The sequence below is a fragment of the Capsicum annuum genome, chromosome 10, assembly GCF_002878395.1.
Source record: "Capsicum annuum cultivar UCD-10X-F1 chromosome 10, UCD10Xv1.1, whole genome shotgun sequence".
NCBI classification, from domain to species: Eukaryota; Viridiplantae; Streptophyta; class Magnoliopsida; order Solanales; family Solanaceae; genus Capsicum; species Capsicum annuum.
Window position 1 is genome coordinate 193040312 of NC_061120.1, and position 21968 is coordinate 193062279.

A 21968-nucleotide genomic window follows, 5' to 3' on the forward strand; every position below is an offset into this window, starting at 1 on the left:
TTAAACTTAACTTCCGTTTATTTACCCCCCTTAACATCTTTAAAGTGTATTTATTTCACCCCTAATGCTGACGTGATATTTTCTTAAAAAAATGGACATGTTTATTTATTAAAAAAATTAATTTTAGTAATCTTATATTTAAAATATAATAAAAAATAAAAAAAATTTAAAAAATAGACACTTTTTTCTTCTTCTTCTTCTTCTTCTTTAAAACATCATCAACAACAATACTCAAATTCCTCCATTAACAACCTCTAATACATTCTTCACCACTTCTCTCCTTCAATTTTTTCATATTCCTCCAGTAAAATCATCAAAAAATAACCACTACTACACTAAATTAAAAATTTTCCTCCATTAGGCACCCAACTTTCATCTTGAAGATAAAGCATCCAATTTTCATTCAAATTTCTTAGATTCATTTGTTAAAGAAACACTCAACATAATTTTTTCCTCACCTCACTCAGATTCATATGTTAAAGAAAAAATTTTTACAACTTTCACATGAAACTATCCCAAAAAATAATTAATTAAAAAGGAAAACAAACTTTGGCTACAGAATTATGCTTTGCATCGAGAGTTTGTAGGGGTGGAGGCTGGACCGGCGGGGGATGAGGTGGGGGCAGATCTGAACAAGAAGGAGGAGGGGGGGCTGGGGGGCCAAAGTAAAGGGAAAAAACGTCTTTGTAGGGACGGGAGTGGAAGGGGTGGGGGTTGGATCGAGAGAAAAAAAAGAACTGGTGTGGGTGGGTGGGGGGGCTGAAGGTGGGGTAATTTGAAGAAGATGGAGATTCAACGGAGGGGGGGGGGGTATTTTCTTTATTTAGAAATATTTTACATATATATTTAAATATATATTTATATAATATGTATATATAGTTATATATATATATATATATATATATATATATATTTAATAAATATTTTGCTTGTGTGGCTCCGACGTGGCACTGACGTGGTGCTGATGTGTGGGCGAGTGTAACACACTCTCCGTGTGAGAGTGGTATTATATATTAAGGGGTGAAATAAATACACTTTAAAGATGTTAAAGGGGTAAATAAACAGAAATTAAGTTTAAGTGCTAAAGTGAGTTTAAAGGACAAGTTCACGAGGGAAATATCTTTTCTCTAACTTTAACAATCAATTTGTGTATGCACAGTTCAAATACATTTTACAATTTCAAATAACAGTCAAATATGTATTCATAACTGTCAATCAGTTGAATACTGTCAAAATTCATAAACAAATCAACTGGTATAAATCAACAAATAAATTTTGAAAAAAATTCACAAAAATCTTTCTTTCTTCACGGACTTCATCTCCAATATGTTTATAATCAGAAACTTTTTCATGCTCTTCCGTCGAAATTTTGGTACCTTTGACTTCTCTCTTCTTTACTATTCTCATATCGTTTTGAGTTCTCGAATATTTTTACCGAACACACCCATAAGCTATTATTTTTTCATGTTTCTAGCTCAACTATCATTATTTTCTTTATCATTTGAGCTATCAACTATCATTTTTTTATATTAAAATACCGGTAATGATGAGTGGATCAAATATTTATTTTCAATTAATAATAAGTGTGAATATGCTAATTTAACATCGAAGCGTGTTTTAACACACAAAAAAATAATCATTGAGATATAAGTCTCTCAAAAAATGTGCTAATTAAAGTAAGTAATAAATAGAAATAATGAATAATTGAGATATAACACTCAAAAATAAATAAATGTAAATATATTTTTTCAATTTTCACCTTTCACCTAGAAGAGACAAACAGGTTTCTCAATTAAGTGGGTTTCAAATTTTAAAAATGAGTTGAAAGGGATAATATTAGTTTTTTTCAATTTTTTTTTAATATATTTCTGTTCCAATAACTTTACAAAATTATCGAACAACTTTGATAGTTGTTCGACAATTTTGTGAAACAATTATCAAGGTTGTTTGATAACTTTGCAAAGCTGTTCAACAACTGCGTGAAGTTGTTCAATAATTGTGCAAAGTTGTTCAACAACTGTGCGAAATTATTGAGACAACTAATACAATTATCGGACAACTGTCCCAATTATTCAAACATTTTATTTTGTTAACTTGGAATATTGTGGGACCCACTTGTCTTTTTTTAAATAAAAGACTAGCGTCTATGGACTCATTTTTCTCCTGCCCAATTCTCAATTTTCTGTTGGATCCAAAAGGCTGAAGCGACCAAAAAATGCCTGTGAGAGTGGTGGAGACTTCTTCCGCACTTTCTCACCCTTCTGGTAATCTACCTTCCAATTAGTTAATGTCTCGTTTTTGATTAAAATTACCTTTATTATTTAATCCAATTTGCAATTTTGATTATGGATATAGAAATTATATTAATTTTAGGATGAATTTATTTTATCTTTGGTTGGATAGCTTATCTCGAGATTTTAGTGTTATCTTTTTATCCCACCTTACTAATCCCACTTGTTTCCAACCAAACGACCTCAAAGTTTATTTTAGTCAGCTCAATGCCGATTTATTTGTTTGTTGTTCTTACATTGAAATGAGCCGAGGGTCTGTCGAAATAGTTTCCTTACCTTTAAGATAGTCGGTAAGGTATGGTTACGCTCTACCCTCCCCCGGAGCCCTCTTTATGGGATTATTACATGGGGTATATTGTTATTTTGTTTTTTTATTGAAATGAGTTGAGGGTCTACTGAAAGCAGTTTTTTTTTAATCTCTAAGGTAGCAGATAAGGTTTGCATATACTCTACCCTCGCCGGACCCCATTTTCTGGGATTACGCAGGGTATATTGTTGCTGTTGTTTTTATATTGAAATGAGTTGAGGGTCTATCAGAATCAGTCTATTTACCTCTAAGGTAGTGGCTAAAGTCTGTGTATACTCTACCTCGCTGGACCCCACTTTGGGATTACGCTGGGTGCGTGGTTGTTGTTGTTACCGTTGTTGTTTTTACATTGAAAATCAGAAAAAGTTTGCATTTTTTTTTTGTTTATTTTTTATTTGAAGATTCCTTTTAAAAGATCTGGGCCATTCACTTTGCCCAATTCAATGATTTAATCGTAATTTGAATTGAATTTCTTCAATCTCTGATTTCAGTTTTAATTATCATAGTATTAGTATGTAGTGTTATGTAAACTGCTTATGGGCTGTTTTCCGTTGAGCCGAGGGTGTATCGAAACAGCCTCTCTATGTCTGAGGTAGGGGTAAAGTCCGCATTCACTCTACCCTCCCTGGACCCCATTTTGTTGCAGTGTAGTGGGTATGTTGTTGTATTAGTATGTTGTGTTTAGTAAATTTTTGTACTTTTTGGTGTCAAATTATGTGATTTGCGTTTGTTAAGTAGTAAGTAGTTGTTGCACTGACTGAAATGCTCGTTTTCTTTCTACTGCAAAGGTGGAACTTCAGGAAATACTTTGCCTTCAGCCTGTACACTTCTAAGTGTTGGACAGGTGAGCTTCTGTTTTTTTGTTTTTCTTCCTCTGCTCCTGTAGTTTCTATCTGTTTTTATTTTTCAACAATGGAAGCATAATTGTTTTGATTTGTTTCTATGTGCTTGCGGGCGTTATACCAGAGAAGAGTCTGAGTTCCCCCATATCTGATTTTGGTAATTTTTTTCTTAGCTTGTTGTATCATATCTAAATTGTATAAGATGAGAATAATCAAGTGTTGCTGCGTAAGCTCTTGGTAGACTGAGAATAGTCATGCTTGCATTGATTGAAATCTAACTTCAGTAGCAAACAAGGATCGGTTTTTTAGCAAGGTACAAAACTTATGTAAAATATTCAATACGATTCAACAAGATCTAGTTTCTTTCAAGTAACGGATTCTAGCCAAAGCAAAGGATCTTTTGATCAATTCAGAGATCATATGATATGGATTCCATTAGTAATGAGGTTTCGGAATATCACATATTGAGACCCTTAAGTGATTTGGTAGCCTACACCCGTGGTGTTTTTTCTGGCTGCAAAAACCCTGAGGTGAAGCAATGTAGGCCATTTTTAAAAAGTCACCTTCAGGTGATCAACTGCCGATAGACCCACTGATCCAACTGCTGCAAGAGGGCATGCTTCTCACCGTCACGTTTTGGCTAATCATGAAAAGAGCATTAAGGTGGTTCAATCCTTCTTTTTTGTTGTACCTTTAGACTATTAAGTTAGTGGTCTGAAGCGTGACAACTTACAGTTTATGGTTGTTCAGTTTGTCAAACAAGTGTGAAGTTTCATCAGTTCTCACAACATTGCTTTATTCCAGGCATTTTCTGGGACTCAGAACGTCTCTAGTCAGCAAAAGGATGAAGCTTGGCGAGTGAATGTGCGAATTCAAGGTTGTGACCTTGATCATGGATATTTGTGTGGTACAATGGAAGCTCTTAATGTTCCTATGGCAGATACACCAGTAAGAAGCCTTTGTTTTTAGTTAAATGAGCATTAGATCTCTTTTCCATTTTCTTCCTCATTAAATTTCTTTGATACATGAATATGTAGCTCCATTAAATAATAAAGAATAGGCATCTCTTGAAGGCTTAACCTTTTGGCTGCACTAGTATGAAGCTACACAGGTAGGAAGACGTTGCTTGAAATGTCATTGATAGGTGAACAGAAAGGGTCTTAATCTAACTGATCTAATTTTTCTTCTATGATTCCAAGTGGTGTCACAGTACCAAGTTATTTATCCTACAATTCCTATACTTTTCGCTGCTTCATCCAGGATACTTCAAAAATCACTATCTATGCTTAATGCCCACTGTCTAAATAATATATCTGAGATTTTCTGATTGAAGCAAACTTCCTATATGTAGTTGTCTGCTGTAGATATTCTAGTGCAGAGAAAATATTAATTTTCTTCTGATTCCTGTTTAGAAAATGGCTGTTGATGATTTTGTTTCCTGTCTATTCTAGTACATCTGTAGTTTTTTATTTGGACTTTACTTGCCATTCTTTCTTACTTGTATTACATAAAAGAAAGGCTTCTCAACTTCACCACCCAGGAAAGAAAGGAGGAAAAAAGTTATAAGCTGCTCTTGATGAAGAAAGAACAGTTTAGTTCTTTTTTTTGTTTTGGGTGCATCAGTAGTCTCTCTCTCTCTCTGCAGCTATTTTGGTTCCCATTAATCTCCTTGGTCTAGCGGAGCAGTACTCCAAGTTCACATACATTGTTACTGTCCTCCAAGTTCACGGTTGTTCATTTTCTCTAATTCCAAGGGCAGCTTTTCAGTTAGCTGTAATTGCTGCTTGTTGCCTTGTCCTGAAGTTTTCGCTGACATGATCCCCCAACCAAAACACACCCAACAAAGAAAATAAATTCTGAAATTTGCTTATCATTCCCTTATATACAAAAGAAACCTAGTGAGTTTTGAGAGGTGGTGTTGAGTAGAGTAATGGAGTACCAGAATTGAAGCTGGGTCTCCTCGCCTGTCCATTAGAACTTCTTCCTATGCTAGACTTAAACAATCAATTAGTTGCCTAATTCTGAATATATTCTAGTAGAGCTGCTTTAGAAGGCTTGCTACACACAAAGTACAGCTAGGTGCAAACACACTAATCTCTAGCAGCTTTGTTCCCATTGAGAACAAAATTTACGCACTATTGAAGTGATTCGTCATGGTGTAATTAGTCTTCAGCATGTAACTGAAATTTTATCTTCTGCTCTTCGTCTCTCTTGGTAAAAAGAGCACCATTATGTTCTGAATGCTATGTTATATCTGTATCATGGGCCTACCTCGAAAATGTAGCATGATACAAGTTTTTTGTGGTATTGCCAGGTAGTTACTTTCTGGGAAGGAGAAATTGTTGATACCAAGAACTATACTTTCTTCACTGGCAAATGGGGCGCCACGTATGCTCCTTTCCTCCTCTTTCTAGATTGGCCAATAGTTATTCCAAGTGGTTTGACTAATTTACAGATATAGAAGTTTATTAACTGCTTTGGTTTTATGATCAGATCAGACGATGACATAAAGCACTGGACCAAGTTTCCGTCATTTTCACCCCTTCTGGTAAGCAGTCAAAGCTTCTTCTTTAAATGTACATATTCAGCCATCTTGATGTTTTCTGCCCTTTACAGAGCCAAGTGGAGGTCGATGGCGGTAAATCACTGGACCTGAGTAACTACCCATACATATTCATGGTAACATTTCTATTACTGATTTATACGGTTAGGAAGCTTGATTGCAGCGCTCATATGTGCTACCATTCTAACTTTGAATGTGCAGAGATGGAAGGAACAATACTTCGTGAATGTTGGAACAGACTGTGGGTTGACGATAGCTGGTTTTTACTATGTTTGCTTCTCCTGTAGTGATGGCTCCATCAATGGCTTCTATTACGATCCTAATAGCAGGTACCATCTTTTACCAAGTTATATCTCTTTTAAGGTTTTCCCATTTATATGGAGTACCTATTTTGTGCTTATAAACCTTCTTCATCTATTGTAATCTTCATACATCTGAAGTTGCTGAGAAAGTGATTGGATTTATTTCGGCAGTCCTTTTCAGAAGCTGGAACTGAAATCTACAAATGAGGGAAGATTGGGTTTCAGTTTTTCCTCATATGAGTTGCAGTAAATCATCATCAATATCGGTGTATCAGTATGGATGGTCGGTAAATATTAGCTTTACTGGCTTTCATATGTCATTTCTGAGCCATCCATCAGATTGCTTATTGTCAAGTGAATGCAAAGTTTCCAGTTACACATTAGAGCCTTGGCAATAGATAGAGATTCCCACAGGAAACAGAGGTCCTGATTTAGTTATCACTTGTCGAGTTGATGAAGATATATTAATGAGCTGAGTCCCAGTGCTAGAGTAGACATTTTGTATTTGAGATCTGTTTTAGTGAACTATGTTCTTATTATCAACTTTTATCTCGTCCATACTGGGTAGACCCGTTCTCTCTCCCCCCCCCCCCCCCCCCCTTGGGGGTAGAAGAAGAGGAAATGAGGGAGAGATTGCAACGTGGAAAATCGAACTCTCAACAAGAAAGTGAAAGTTTAGGTAGCTTACCAACTGAGCCACTAAGGAAGGCTCATCTTTGATTTGCTGGATGACCTCATTTCAATCAGTTTTCATCATCAAAAGAATTGTGAGTTCTATTGCACCAGGAAATCTTAGTAGCTCAGCTGAACTTTCCTTGTGTTATTGAGGGTTGGATTTTTCACCTTTGTGATTCCCTTGCCCCCTAAAGTTCAATTGCACCAACTTCTGGATTTCTCTCTCATGCAGTGAGAACTGTTGGAGGCTGTTGGTTTGCATTTTGGAACTAGAATGTAATAGTGCACTTGTGATGCAAAGGACTACAAACTAAGACAGTATGCAATTTGATCATGAAAGATCGATTGAACTACTGATAACAAGTGTTGAGCTTTCTAGCATGGAGAAGAGAAGTTTGGTGTAATTAGAAATCACATAATTGAGAGATCTCCAGTGTCATTGACACACGATTCGAAATTCGTTAGATACTGAGTTGTACTTCTATTTTTCTCCATTTACAGAGACAAATTTTTAATTTATCGCTGGTCGGATCCCACCCCCCTTACGTGCGCCTGCACACGCGCCGCGCTGTATCTTACCACTAGACAAAAGCCTAGGGGCTTCACTAGTATATTTTCTGGGAAAATTAATTTCTAAACAACAAAATTCTAAAATAAATAATTGAAGATCTTGTAGGATTTTTAAACTTCCAATAGTTGTGATCTATACAGCAGCAACGATTTTGATATTTTACTCCTTCCTTCTTTTTCTGTGTTCTTATTCCTACTATAGTAATAATATATTTAATATAATCTTACAAGTAGAGTCTAATCAAAGTAGAATGTACACAAATTTTATCTCTATCTTTGTAAGGTAGAAAGGTTGATTTTGAACGAAGATAGAAAGGAATCTCTATCTTTGTAAGGTAGTTATCTCTATCTTTGTAAGGTAGAAAGGTTGATTTTGAACGAAGATAGAAAGGAATCTCTATCTTTGTAAGGTAGAAAGGTAGATTTTGAACGAAGATAGAAAGGTTGGTTTTGAAAGAGCCTTGACTTAATAGGGAAGTAACCAACACAAGATGACATTCACTCTGTTTAAAAAAGACCTCCTTTCCTTTTTAGTCTATTTCAAAATGAATGATCTCTTTTCATTTTTGACAATATTTTAAGTCAACTTTTCACGTGACATGTTACGGGATTCTTTGTTAAATGACCTTTTCAAGTCTTCTTTTTAATTAAATAGGCTATAAGTTTTTTTTCTTTTTAGAGAAATGACCCATTTTTGAGACAGATCGATTATCTATCCGATCGATATATAGACATATCGATTATCGGTTCAACCTATATATATGAACAAATCGATTATCAATTCAATAGATCGATTATCGATCCGACCTATATATGGACAAATCGATTATCAATTCGACAGATGAGAAAATAAAAGCAGGCCATTTCGCTAATTGAAAAGTAGGCCATTTCGCTAATTGAAAACTTGAAGAAACTTAATAACCAAATTTTCTTAATAGGCCATTTTGCTAATTGGAAACTTGAAGAGGCTTAATAGCCAAATTTTCTCACATGTTATCATAGGATTAAAAGACTTTTTAATGCATTTAACATAATTTTAATTTAGGACCACAAAAAATAAAAGTTTCTTTACTTTCTTAAACTTCTATTTCATTTTTAAGAAAGAAAACAAAGTAAGAAAAGAGAGATTTTGCCTGTGGGATTTGACAGATTCCAATCTAACCTCTAGCTACTGTGAAATTTATGTATAGGTAAGCAACTAAAGTAGTCTTCCTGGTCAAGAGTAAAATATTCTTTAGTATTAAAATCAATTCTTTTAGAATTTCCTACGTAAGGATATTAGAAGACAGTTCTTTAGCATGTTAGGATATAAATCTACATATATAGGACTTCCCTTTTGCTTTACAAAACTTAGAAGATTGCTTCTACTACACAACATTTCAAAAAGTTCAGAACAAATCTTTTTCTTAATAGTAAAAACAATCTTGTTTCTTTTCTTTTTCCTATGATACATTGAAAAAAAAATTAATCTTCTTAATACGTTCCTAAGTTACATAACTTAAGTCTGTTTGGAGAAGAAACTCCATATCCTTGAGTATGTCTTTCCCGATTAGCAAATTTTCTTCGTCCGTTCGCCAGAAAATCTACACATTTATTTGTCTCCCTCGTAAGTAATAGTAGCGTTGCCCCCAATAAAATAACGTACATTATGTTGATCAACATTGATGTTATAACTAATCTTGAACAAAATACATAAAGCTCATCAGCATTTTCTTTAAAGTTTAACCATGTGAAGTTATATTTGTCACTGCCATTTAATTAATTAAAACAATACTGGACGTAGAAGTCCTCAAATTGAAGCAATGTATAGATGCCTTCTCTTTCCAAAGAAAAAGTTTAAAAGAGTTTAGAGTATGCACACTGTCAGTATAAGAGATTTTTACACTATCGAAGTTCCATTTACATATTGTAGCAGGTTACCTGTCTTATTTTCAAGATTACAAATCTCACATTTTAAGAAAGATTACCTATAAATATCCTTTTAATCATGATCTGATAGTGTAAAAAATACATTATGCTAGTGATGTACATAACCTTAAACTCAAAACAACATTAAATATTCTAAAGAAGTAAAAATTAAAAAGAAAAAGAGGCAAAAAGAAAGCACACAAGCACTTATCTCCTTAAGGGGAATGTTCTCTCTACTAGGACAATTTGTTCTTTAAAATCCTCGAGTCCTTGTCCATAATTGGTCATCCAATTTCTAGTGATACAATTCAAAAATGCTTAGTTCACTTTATCTTATCCATATTTTGCTCTGCATATTTCTCCTCCTTTCTAGCTCTGGTAATTCTCCAACTTTAGTCAGGCGCGGAACTAGAGAGAAAGCTACAACATTCTATGTTTAATGTTATGAAATTCACTTAATATGTATATAATTTGTTCGGAACCCAATAAGTTGTGGTTTTTTAGAATTCAGAACCTATAAACTCTAAATTCTGGTTCCGCAGTTGTGTGTAGTGAAGAAGAAAGAAAATGAATTTGTCTAATTTACCACATTGTTTTTCATGTGACTGCAGATGGAACACAAGTCATTCTAGTAAACAACTGCAAGGAAAGCATATGGCCAGGGATTCTCGGCGGTGCAGGGCAGACTACTCTAAAAGATGGCGGGTTTCACCTCAGCAGTGGCGAGCAAATAGTCCTCGATGTGCCTGACAAGTGGTCAGGGAGAATATGGGCTAGACAGAACTGTCATTTTGACGAAAATGGGAAAGGAAAATGTGATACTGGCAATTGTGGTGGCCAGTTACAATGCCGGGGGCTAGGAGGTGAGCCCCCGGCTACTATAGTGGAAATGACACTAGGCTCATCGACTTCACCCTTACATTTCTATGATGTAAGCTTAGTCGATGGGTTCAACTTGCCAGTGTCGATGAAGCCTGTTGGAGGGGGCGCTGGCTGTGGCGTAGCGCAGTGTGAAGTTGATTTAAACATATGTTGTCCATCAGCATTGGAAGTGAAATCTGGAGACAGAGTGGTAGGGTGCAAAAGTGCTTGTTTGGCTATACAATCACCAAAGTACTGCTGCACAGGACAATATGCAAATCCCAAAACTTGCAAGCCAACTGTTTTTGCAAATTTGTTTAAGGCTATTTGTCCCAAGGCTTATAGTTATGCATTTGATGATGCTTCCAGCCTTTACACATGTAGGGCTCCGCGATATCTAGTTACTTTCTGTCCTCCCAAGTGAGAGGTTTATATATATTGCTATGTAACCCCCCTGTAACTTAGGACTATGTTACCAGACCTCCAAAAGTATTGTTGCACTCGTGCCTGATCTTCCAAAAATACATAACTTTTGGAGGGTCTGATAAATACACGGCAGTATTTTTGAAAAGTCGAGCAACATATATTTAATTTAGGATGTGATGAAGAGTCACTTCCCTGCTATTAAGGGCCCACTTTCTTGTTATTTGGCTTTAATGGAAAAACTAGCTTAAAACAGTAGTCTGCATTTACTACATTCTAACAACACCTTAATCAATCAAGTACGTCTCAATCCCAAACTAGTTAAGATCAGCTATATTTTCTGTAGCTCATCCACTAACCGTGACATCGCGAATTCAACATGTTCAACATGTATTAGTGACTAGTACCAATTCAATATACATGTTCTCTTATTCTGGTGAAGACTAAAATGACTGTAAAACATATTACTTGATTCATGCTGTTATTTGTTTCATTATCAAAGGATTCTTCATAATTAAAATTTTTTATGGTTACATCAACCTACTACAATTCTAGTCCTTTTTTGCAAAACTAGCATCCATTATATTATACATAGATTCTGTATCACATAGAGAAGTCTCTCGTTGATATACTGTACACGAATCCCAAATTGGAGGTAGATGAAATGGCTTGGACCGTTTTATGGTCTTGAACAATTCCTTCCTTTGAGTTAGCAAAACAAAGTGATAATTTAGATGGGTTTACACCGTAATACGTCATGCCACTTACGTGTGGTTAAACGCGAAATTACAATAAAAGTATTTGTGAAAATTAATAGGGAAAGAAATGAAAAATAATGATATTAAATTTTTTACGTGAAAACTCTTTTAAAAAAAATAAAAATCATGAACTACTACACACTCAAAAGAAATAATAAAAATAACATAAATCTCAACCTTATTAGAATTATTTACACTCTCTTTTATTTTCTTAATTACTTTACTCCCTCTCCCAATTTATATACGTAACAAGGCCGACATATACATAGAAACTTTTGTATATGACAAGGCCGACATATACATAATAAGGACGATTCATATATATAACAAGTATGACAAGGCCGACATATACATACAAAGCTATGTATATGCATTTTTAGAGAAAAATGAGATTTTTGTAATATGTTTGGAGAGATGAATTTTTTGTAATAAATAAAATTTAAGTTGTGTATTTGTGTAATTTTTAGAAAGAAATATCCCCTTTTTTTATTCCACCTTACTAAAATATTGTTAACTCTAATTTTTTCTTCACAGATTATTTTTTATCACATTCTATGGAAAATCTCACTGCTCTCTATATTATTTATCTCTCTATTTTGATGTATTCAATCAATGAGCTCATGAGCTTCTTTTGTCTCTATTGATATCACCAATGACATCATTGAAAGTAAATTTTTTAAATATTATTTAATGCTCCCACTATCAAGCGTACATTTTTAATTTTACGAACAATGAACTTTGAATAATTGTTAGCTCGTGAAAGATTTTCAAAACGTTATTTATGGGGCTGGACCCAACATTGAGCTGATACACACCTTTGGTATGTGGAAGCTTACGTAAAGAAAGAAGGCAGACACATGTTCCAGAGAAATATGGACTTTTTCTTTGGGAACCCTAAAATCTTATGTACAACTTCCCTCGTTTCAAATTATCTGTTTCAAAATTTTTTAATTTTATTTCTTATTTTTTTTATTAATCAAGAAAAGATAATTTTTTCTCATGTTTTACCCTTTGCATTAATTATTTTTTCTTCAAATTAAAATGTAAACATCATTTAATAGGAGTACAATGATAAACCAGACATCTTATTAATTATTTTTCTTAATTAATGTGTTATTTCAATTTGAGACGAATAATTTAAGACGGAGAAAGTATTTATTATTTATCAACTAGACCATACATGACTTACTCATTTCGCAACTCATCAAGCAAGCAATTCAAATTTTATCTAATACAAAACATTTTTGGGCAATTTTTTCTTCTATCATACTCTTAGTGATTTTTAGCGTCTTAGGCTGATCTGACATAGCAAAATCATAAGTAATTTGTGTAAAATTGCGAATGAGTTGTATCTATATCTATATACTAGTTGAATAAGGCTCGTGTTAAGTCCGGATTCAAATTTATGATAAAAATATAAAATTTAATTTTAAAAAATATAACTTAAATTACATTTTTCTATTATATAATTAAATTAATTTAGAGATACATTGATTATGTCTTGTCAATTACTGTGATTATTAAAGTTTTTTCTCTATATTTGGATAACTTTTAAAGGACTTTATTTATGAAAAAAAAAGTATGACGGATAATTAGCAAATATGAATAGACATAAAATTTAATTTAAAATAAATAAGTGGTGTGTTCAACATATTTTTTTTAAGAAAAAAATCATATTTGGTGGATTGTTGGAAAAAATATTTTTCTCTAGAAAATAAGTCTTTTTAAATTTATAAAAATGACTTGAGTGAAAGTAGAAAATTAGATTATACATTTCACATTCATTTCGCCCTTCGTTATTCAATACACATTGTCTTACCCCCACCATAGCTCCCATCCCTGCCACTCCATACACCATCCCTCATTACTTATCTAAATTATATAAAAATAATTTTTAAGTAATATTTTACTTACATACCAAATATAAGAAAATAAGTAAGAAATACAGTAATATTTTAAAAAAAAAAAATTAAAGTAATATTTTTGATTGAAAAATTCATGTTTGTGACAAACACACTCAAAAAGAGAATAAGTATTATTAAGAAATAATAAATGCTCTGTAAATGAGACCGTAACTACAAAGTTGCACAAACTTTATTAAAATATTAAAAAAAATATGCACTATATCTGTTTCATTTTATTTTACATTTGTTGATTTGATACTCCTATTAATAAGAAGCTATTTAATAGGAGTTTGTTTATTTATCGCGATAATTATGATTTGAAAGTATATAATTGACAACTATTATGCTTTATAGTTACTTAGAGACAAGAGCAATATTGAAAAAAAATAATAAACCTTTCTTTATTTGCTAAGATAATAAGCAAAAAGAAAATTTTATTTTTAGTACAAGGATCAAGCAAAATGGAAAAAAAAAAAAAAGCGAGAAAAAGGTATTCTCTCAATTCCTTTTTATTTGTTTTTTTGACTTGACAAAGAACTTGAGAATTTAATATATTAAGGGTAAAATATATGAAATTATCCTTATTAATTATGTTTAAAAATTTAAATTTAGCTATTCATAATTTACTTAATTACTTGATAATAATAATAATAATAATAATAATAATAATAATAATAATAATGTGCAAAAAGTTATAAATCTTTCGTGATTTACTAAAATAAATAAGAAATTAATTAATTTTTGATATAAGAAAATAAGTAAAAAAAGAATAAGTACACTAATAAGGAGCAAGAAGAGATTTAATAAAAAAAAAACACTTAAAAAAATTACAAAGTCCCAAATAAATATCATAAAATAATAAATGAGGACAAATATACTAACATGTATGAAAAATAAGTAAACATGAGTAGTTATTTAATTGCATTAAAAAGTTTGTGAGGACTACCAAAATGGGATATTCCCCCTTATATATAGTAGTAGTAATATATATAAAAGCAAAACTAAAATAAGGCAAGATGCCAAGTGGCAACATATTAAAATAGCCACGTGACAGTTTTTATAATAAAATTAAAAAAAAAAAAATAAGACAAAGTTAAAAATATTGCAATAAGAATTTTGTATGGAAAGATTAAGTATTTGAATTTGAAATATATTATCTTAATAACTAGAAACTCATAATTGAAGAAATCAAATAAACTATTACTATTTCAAACTTATCTCTTTTATAATTTAAAGATTAAATATTTGAATTTAAAAATGTATTATCTTTTTTAAAAGAAAAAAAGTCATTAGCTTAAAAATAGAAAAGTATGATTAAAAAGTCCTAAATAAAGCTTAACATTTCAAAAATTTATTCCTTTTATAAACTATAAAATATATTTGAATGCATTTAATTTAATAATAATAATAATAATAAATAGTAGTACGTAGTAAAATTGCTAACCAAAAAATAGTGTGTAGTAATAATATTAGTGTGGCATTGTTGTTGATGATGATGATAATAATTTAAAAAAAGTGTGTGTGTGTGTGTTTCATTTGATTTAAAAACAAAAATATAATGATAATAATAACAATAAATGAATAATAATAGTAGTAGAGGCACTAAGTAGTGCTATTAACAGTAGTAGAAGTAAAAAAAAAGATAATAATAATAATAATAATAATAATAATAATAATAATAATAATAATAATAATAATAATAATAATATAGTAAATTTATATATCTAATATTTTTTTAAGGAGTCCTAATGTATATATCCTTATAAACCTTATCATTATGTTTTAACTTTATCTGAAAAGTTATTAATTAGTTTAATTTAAATATTTAAATTAACTTTCCTTACTGCTCCTTCTTTGTAGCAACAATAAATTGCAACTGAAGATTAAATTAATAAGTAATTTAGGATTCTCTTTTGTGAGAGGTTTTCATATCTTTTTTATTAAATGTTTGCATTAATATAATAAAACTTACTTAAACTAATATATGAGAAAAAAATTTAATTTATATTTTTTAACCAAAAGAAGAATATAAAAGTGAATAAAAAAATATATGAAATAAATAAACTATGGTTATTATTTTTAATAATAATAATAATTATTATATTATTATCTCATTGATTTTAATATTTATCTCAACTTAAATATATAAATTATAATATAAATATGTATTATATTTGAAAAAATGAGGATAAGGAAGAATAGTAATTAATCTTCTTTTAACGAATCTATAATATTTGAATTTGAAAATAGATGAAATTTAAATTAGAATAGAGTTGTATCACTAGCTATTGTTATATATACTTCTATATCATCAATTTATGCATAAATTTATTTATTATATTTTTTGTTCTTCATTCTTCATTTTTTAAATGTATTTTATTTAACACTTTTCTTTTTGTATGCAGGAGTGATATACATTTTCATCTTCATCTTTCTCTATTGCTGTTCAAGGTCTATCAATTTAAATTGATATTATTATCTCATTTTTTTCAACGACTCATCTTACGATGTAATATTGTTGTCACTATTCTTTTTTTTTTTTGCACCATAATCATGTAGCTCTATCATTATCTTTTTATATTACTTTCATGTTTGTTAAAGTTTATAACAATTTCTTTATTTGAATTCATATATCAACTCTATATTCAAGGTTTCTTGAAAATATATTACTGAATGTTTACTCTTAATTTTTGTATACTAATTTATCATTATTCTTAACGGAGTATGCCTATATATTTAACCAAAAAAAAAATCTTATATATTTTATTTCGTTTCAATGATGAACTAATTCTTTGTATCTCAAATTATTTTTGAATACACAAAAAGTATAATTTATTTGGAGAGATAACATGCTTGAACTTAATTAGGATTTTTTTCTTTAGGATAATGAAGATACTAATTAATAGCTATTAACTGATTTTGAACTTAATAATTAAATTATTTGATGTGATTATTTGATATTAGTAATAGCATATATATTAAGATAAATTGACACTTCATATTTTATCAGTACAATAAAAGATATTTTATAAAAGTATTTATTTATATCTAATACAATATAATATAAATGAATACGGGTGGGGTGATGAAAATTATAACGGAAGGGGAGGATAGGGAATGATGATGGTCGAGATGAGTAGTGGGTGGAGTGGCGGAATGGTGGATGTAGGCGGATCGGGATTAAAGGTAGAATTTTTAAAAAAAAAAATTTAAAGTTTAAAAAATTCGGGGATCAAGGTAAGGGAATACTAAGAAATTTTTTTATAAAAATAATTTCTAATAATTAAAAAATAAATATTTTTGGGTTGTGTGGAGGGTCGGGTGGGTGGTGCATGATATGGAAGAGGGGCTCGGGTAAAGAAAAAGAATTTATTTAAAAAATAAAATAATTTTATTTATTTATTTGGGAGGGCTTACTAATGGTAAGAGTGAGGTGAGTAAGATTTTTTTTTACAAAAAATATTTAAAAATTGAAAATAAAAATGTGTGGGGAGGGGGGGTTGGGGGGAGGGGGTATGGGCATGGAATTTGGTGGAATAGGTCATTTTGAAAGTGGGTTGAGAGAACTTAATAAATAAATACTTAAAGATATTAATAATAAAATCGAACACAAAAAAATTATAAAAAATAAAATAATTTGAAAATTTTAAATAAAAAATAAAATTATAGGTGCTTAGTTTGAATTGAGAGTGCTAAAATTGAAATTTTTAAAGTTTTAAAATTTGTATAATTAAATTCTTTTGGTGTTTAAAACAAAATGAAAGATAATTTTTTTTAAAATGAGTGAAGTTTGTTGAAGTTAAATTGATAGACAAAAAAATTAAAATGTGAAATGAAAAGGCTTAACTGATAAAAAATATAAAGGTAACAGTCCACAACAAAATTAACAAGTATTTAACATTTCATATTTTATTATTTTTAAAAATTAGTTAATAAAATATGATTAAATAAAATTCTAATATTATTTCTTTTCATATCGAAGTATTTAAAATAATTACAAATGTGATTAGTTATTAAGTATTAATTGTAATTTCACTATTAGTAATTATTTTTAATTTTAATATTTCATAATTAATTTAAAGTATGTTAAAAATTGAATAATATATTATTTCAATGTGAATAAACAGATATTTTTAATAAATATTTTTTAAAAAATATTTCGCGTATTGCGCGGAACCGATACTAATTAAAGTTAAAGACCAAGGACATGACAATTAACTCTTAACAAAAAAAAAAATGTCGTTAATCTTTAACTATACATATCATAAAGGTTATAAAACATTAATTCTTGTACATTTACCCCCCAAAAAATAAAAATTCTTGTACATAAAGTTAAATTGTATCTCTCTCTAAAAAGAAAGGAAAGAAGAAAAAATGTATCTCCCTCTCTAACTAGAAATTAGTTTGACTATAAATTTTATTTTGTAGCCGTTTGGTCATGAAAATTATTTTCTTTTTTTCGAAAAATTATTTTACTTTAGTGAAAAAAATGAAAGACAAAATGTGTTTGATCATGAAAATTTCAAATACAATCCGAAATTGTATTTGGAATCACTCAAACTTCATAAAATTTCAAAAACAACTTTAGGGCCCGTTAGGCCATAGAATTTTTTTACTTTTTTTCAAAAATGTTTTTCACTTTTTTCACTTTTCCGGAAATGGTGGTGTTTGGCCATGAAAATTTTAAAAATTATTTCGGAGTTGGATTCCAAAAAGTGAAAACAACTTTTTGCTGTTTTCACAATTTTTCATTTCCATTTCCAACTTTCATTATTATTACATATAACTTCAATCTTTAAATTTTTACACAAACCCCTCTTATAACTACAACCAACCACCAAAAAAAAAATTATTACTTTGTTTTATATGGTACAACATCATTTTTAATTGTTACAGATATTCTAATCTCTTTTTCTTCTTTTAACCAAAATTTACTAACGTGAAGTAAAAAAATAATAAATGACAATCTATGGCGGAAATATATCAACTTTTATTTTGAATGAACTATATTATAGAAATATAATGCCTAGTATATTATGTTATTTAAAAATGAGAAATTTAATATTTTTTTCTTGCCATTCTAATTTTATGTGTATGTTATATAATAGCAATTATGATTTTAATAAATTATTAAAAAGTGGCCAATAAAGTCGCATATCAATCATAAAGTAACGATCCATATTTACGATACAATAATATTCAAGAAAAATCCATATCATCAATAAAGAAAAAGCAAAAAATTAGCACTAATCTATTCAAAAATAACTCATCCGCAATTTTTTTTAAAAGACCAAATTCAATAAAATAATTAATTCAAGTGAAAGTAATTAAAGAATTTTCATCAACAATTTAAGAATATATAAAATATATTTATATCCATCAATCATATTTATCAAAATATATTTTCTCTATTCAATCGATTATGGTTAGATAAATTTATTTAGCTCGTGCTTGTAATATTTTTATTCAAATTTTAGAAAAATAACAATCATAATAATTAGTTTGTTGTTAATTATTTTATCAGTTGAAGACATATAAATTATTTTTTCAAACATTTGGTTGTATGTTAGTAGGTAAATTAGTAGTTGAGTAATTTTGATAATTTTTAAAAGTTGAGGGCATACAATCATATTTAAAAAAGATTTTTCAAAAGTCTAAAAAAAGATTTCAAAAAGACATGGTCAAACACAACTCCAACTTCATCTTCAACTTCAACTCCAACTCTGGAAAAAAGTAATTTTTATGGCCAAACGGCTACTTAATTTATATTCATGGTCAAAGATAACTCCAACTCCAACTCCAATTCCAACTTCAACTTCAACTCCAATTCTAACTCCAACTCCAAAAAATTATGATTTTTATGATAAAACGGGGCCTACACAACTAAACAAAATTAGCAAATATTAATAAGGCAAAATGTTCTTCTGGATCCTTGTACTATATTCGTTTTGTAATTTGGACACTTCTACTTATATGTTTATCATCTGGACCCCTGAACCCATTAAAAAACTATATTTTAAACCCTTTGACCATTGACTTTGCCTATGTGGCATTAAATGACTGACTGGGATAAGGAAAGTGTAGTCACTCGGCCCTGGGGTGTGAGTGGGGTCAATTTTTGACCAATTTTTATATTAAAATAACTAGAAAAAAGGAATAATTTTTTTTTCAATTTTTTAATTTAAAATTATTTAAAAAAAATAAAAATAATAATAAATTTAAATATAAAAAAGAAAAAAGCCCACCCCCCAAACCCCTTTTCCCTATCCAGCCACTCCCTCACCCCACCCCAGGCCCCATCCCAGCCCCTCCATCCCACTCAGCCCCCCTCCCAGCCACCCCCCTCCCAGCCCCTCCCCACACAATTAACGCAACCATTAACACATATATACACCAGTTCCATTAACATAACCATTAACACACATACTCGCAAAAACAAATCCATCGTTACTGCACAACTTCCCCAATTCCACCATTTTTATCTTCTCCACAAAGTACAAAACACACTCCTCCACATCCACACACAAATTGCAAGATAGATAGTAAGAGAAAATAGAAAGAAAAAAATAAGAGACCAACACTATCATTAAACACCATGAATGCAATAAATTTATCACCGTAACCTATCATCACTACCCTCATTTCCAACCGTGATTTCAACCTCACTAAACAACCCAACAGAAAATCTTCATTACCCCAACAAAACCAACAACAACGATCCAAGATTAGCTCCGATGGGGAACAAGATTCCGCCGATTCACAAACGGGTCGGGTCTCGTACTTCCAATATATACTATTATTTTATGCCGGATATGGTTCCATTTATATCATTTTGGAATCAAATTTCAATTTCCATTGCATTCCAATCATCATTGTCTAATTACCTCTTCAAAAATCTTGGATCATCAAAATTCATCATCCTTAAATCACTGCAAATTTAAAAAGAAGGATCAAATATTCTTATTCAACACAATATTTTCTAATAAAAAAAAAGAAAAAAAAGAAATAGAGAATTAAGAAGAAAGAAAGACAAATGGGTAGAGAGAGAAATAAAAGAAGGGTGGGGTTGGTTTTTTTTTTTAAATTTATTTATTAATTAATTTTAATATTTAATATTTTTTTATAATTAAAAATGACGTAGAAGATGATATGGCAGATGACGTGGGCGAGTGTATTACACTAACCGCAAAAGTGTTTAAAATATTATTTTTTAATGAATTCAAGGGTTCAAATGACAGACATGTAAGTAGAAATGTCCAACTTACAAAATGAACATAGTACAAAAATTCAGAAGAGCATTTTGGCTATTAATAAATCTAAAAGATTTTAAATTTCTAGTCCAACTTTTTGAATTAGTATCCAAGAACTCAAATTGCAGCACTTATAATAGGACAAACTGACTCACAGAATATTTGCAGGTTCAAAGTTACGAAATCCCACAATCACATGTTCCTTGATACTTAGTTGGTCCTCCAGATCTGGCTGGATGCAGGTACTGCATATTGCTTCATCAGAATTTACTAATTTCAGCTTAAATTCTAACTTTGAATTTATAAAATTTAAATTTTAGATTCGTTGGGTTTCACGTACATTGCCAAAAACTCATAAGCATATAAATTTGACATAATAAGTAAATATTTCAATTGATATTTATATTCTTCAATTTTGAATATGCATAAATAAGTATTATATTTGTATAAAGTAAATATGTGTCTCACGCAAATTGTCACATAGAAATTATATGTCTACTTATTAACTTTAGGGAAAAGACACAGTTTTCATCCAAACTATACACAAAAAATCTATGTAACACCTAAACTATACTAGTGACTTATTACACATCTAAACTATAAAACAGTGATACTTTTTACTCCCTAGATCTGACGTGAAAAATACATAATTATTTAAATAAAAATACATAATTATTTAAATAAAAAATGACGCGTTTAAATTAAAAATTAATGCAAAAAAAAATTAAAAGAATTAAAATACTTCTCCCTCACCCCAACCAACACAGTTTCTTCATCACCCCACCTCTAAACTCCAACACCATCGCCAAATAACATAATTCATCCTCCACCTTCATCGAATCAATGTCAATTTCAAAATGAACAAAATCAAATTGTATTTGATGTTTAAACGGGTAAAACCAAATTTTATAAACTATATATATATAAAATAAAATAGGACCGAAATTAAATTTGTTGTTTTCAATTTCGGCGAAATCAAATGATGACGAATATCGGAGGATAGGTCAAAAATTTTGTAGCAAGGATATTTTTCGGTGTTCTCGTCGGAAAAGACGAATTCATCGTCGACTTTCTCCTCTTTGTTTGTTAATTATTAATCCATCCAAAAATGGAGCTTGCTACCATATTAGTTTTTTTTTTTTTTTTTAAATTATAGCTAAAAAACAAATAGAAAAAGTAAGGAAATGTGTTGGTCATTACCACTTAAAACACAGAGGCCAACAGTCGAGTGGCCAATTTTTGAAACAATAATGACCATTATAGCTGAGAATTTTTTTTCTAAGAAAAGACGATGGGTTACGGATGAAGAACATT

General features: G+C 30.3%; 2 protein-coding genes across 3 annotated transcripts; both read left to right on the forward strand.

Annotated features, from left to right (window-relative positions):
• The first annotated feature begins 1916 nt into the window (after nucleotides 1–1916).
• Nucleotides 1917–6848, forward strand: LOC107843468 (glucose-induced degradation protein 4 homolog). Of its 2 annotated transcripts, none has more exons than XM_016687775.2 (8): nucleotides 1917–2264; nucleotides 3387–3442; nucleotides 4245–4388; nucleotides 5755–5828; nucleotides 5934–5988; nucleotides 6057–6119; nucleotides 6205–6332; nucleotides 6477–6848. In XM_016687775.2, exons 1-8 carry the CDS (start codon nucleotides 2216–2218, stop codon nucleotides 6553–6555), a joined length of 648 nt encoding a protein of 215 aa, XP_016543261.1. In that variant the 5' UTR covers nucleotides 1917–2215; the 3' UTR covers nucleotides 6556–6848. The 2 variants fall into 2 exon arrangements, with proteins under 2 accessions (XP_016543261.1, XP_016543263.1); XM_016687777.2 differs by having other exon boundaries at nucleotides 2126–2264; nucleotides 6444–6848.
• Nucleotides 6849–8968: 2120 nt separating this feature from the next.
• On the forward strand, nucleotides 8969–10997 carry LOC107843469 (thaumatin-like protein). The gene is made up of 2 exons (XM_016687778.2): nucleotides 8969–9836; nucleotides 10070–10997. The coding sequence occupies exons 1-2, from the start codon at nucleotides 9773–9775 to the stop codon at nucleotides 10741–10743; spliced, it is 738 nt and encodes a 245-aa protein (XP_016543264.1). The 5' UTR covers nucleotides 8969–9772; the 3' UTR covers nucleotides 10744–10997.
• The last annotated feature ends 10971 nt before the right edge of the window (nucleotides 10998–21968 follow it).

Excerpts from the sequence above, each read along its gene's own strand:
- LOC107843468 (XM_016687775.2), top strand. The coding sequence starts at position 2,216 with ATGCCTGTGAGAGTGGTGGAGACTTCTTCCGCACTTTCTCACCCTTCT. Across the intron at positions 4,389-5,754 it reads TTCCTATGGCAGATACACCA|GTAGTTACTTTCTGGGAAGG; the intron begins GTAAGAAGCCTT and ends TGGTATTGCCAG. Across the intron at positions 6,120-6,204 it reads ACTACCCATACATATTCATG|AGATGGAAGGAACAATACTT; the intron begins GTAACATTTCTA and ends TTGAATGTGCAG.
- LOC107843469 (XM_016687778.2), top strand. The coding sequence starts at position 9,773 with ATGCTTAGTTCACTTTATCTTATCCATATTTTGCTCTGCATATTTCTC. Across the intron at positions 9,837-10,069 it reads TCTCCTCCTTTCTAGCTCTG|ATGGAACACAAGTCATTCTA; the intron begins GTAATTCTCCAA and ends ATGTGACTGCAG.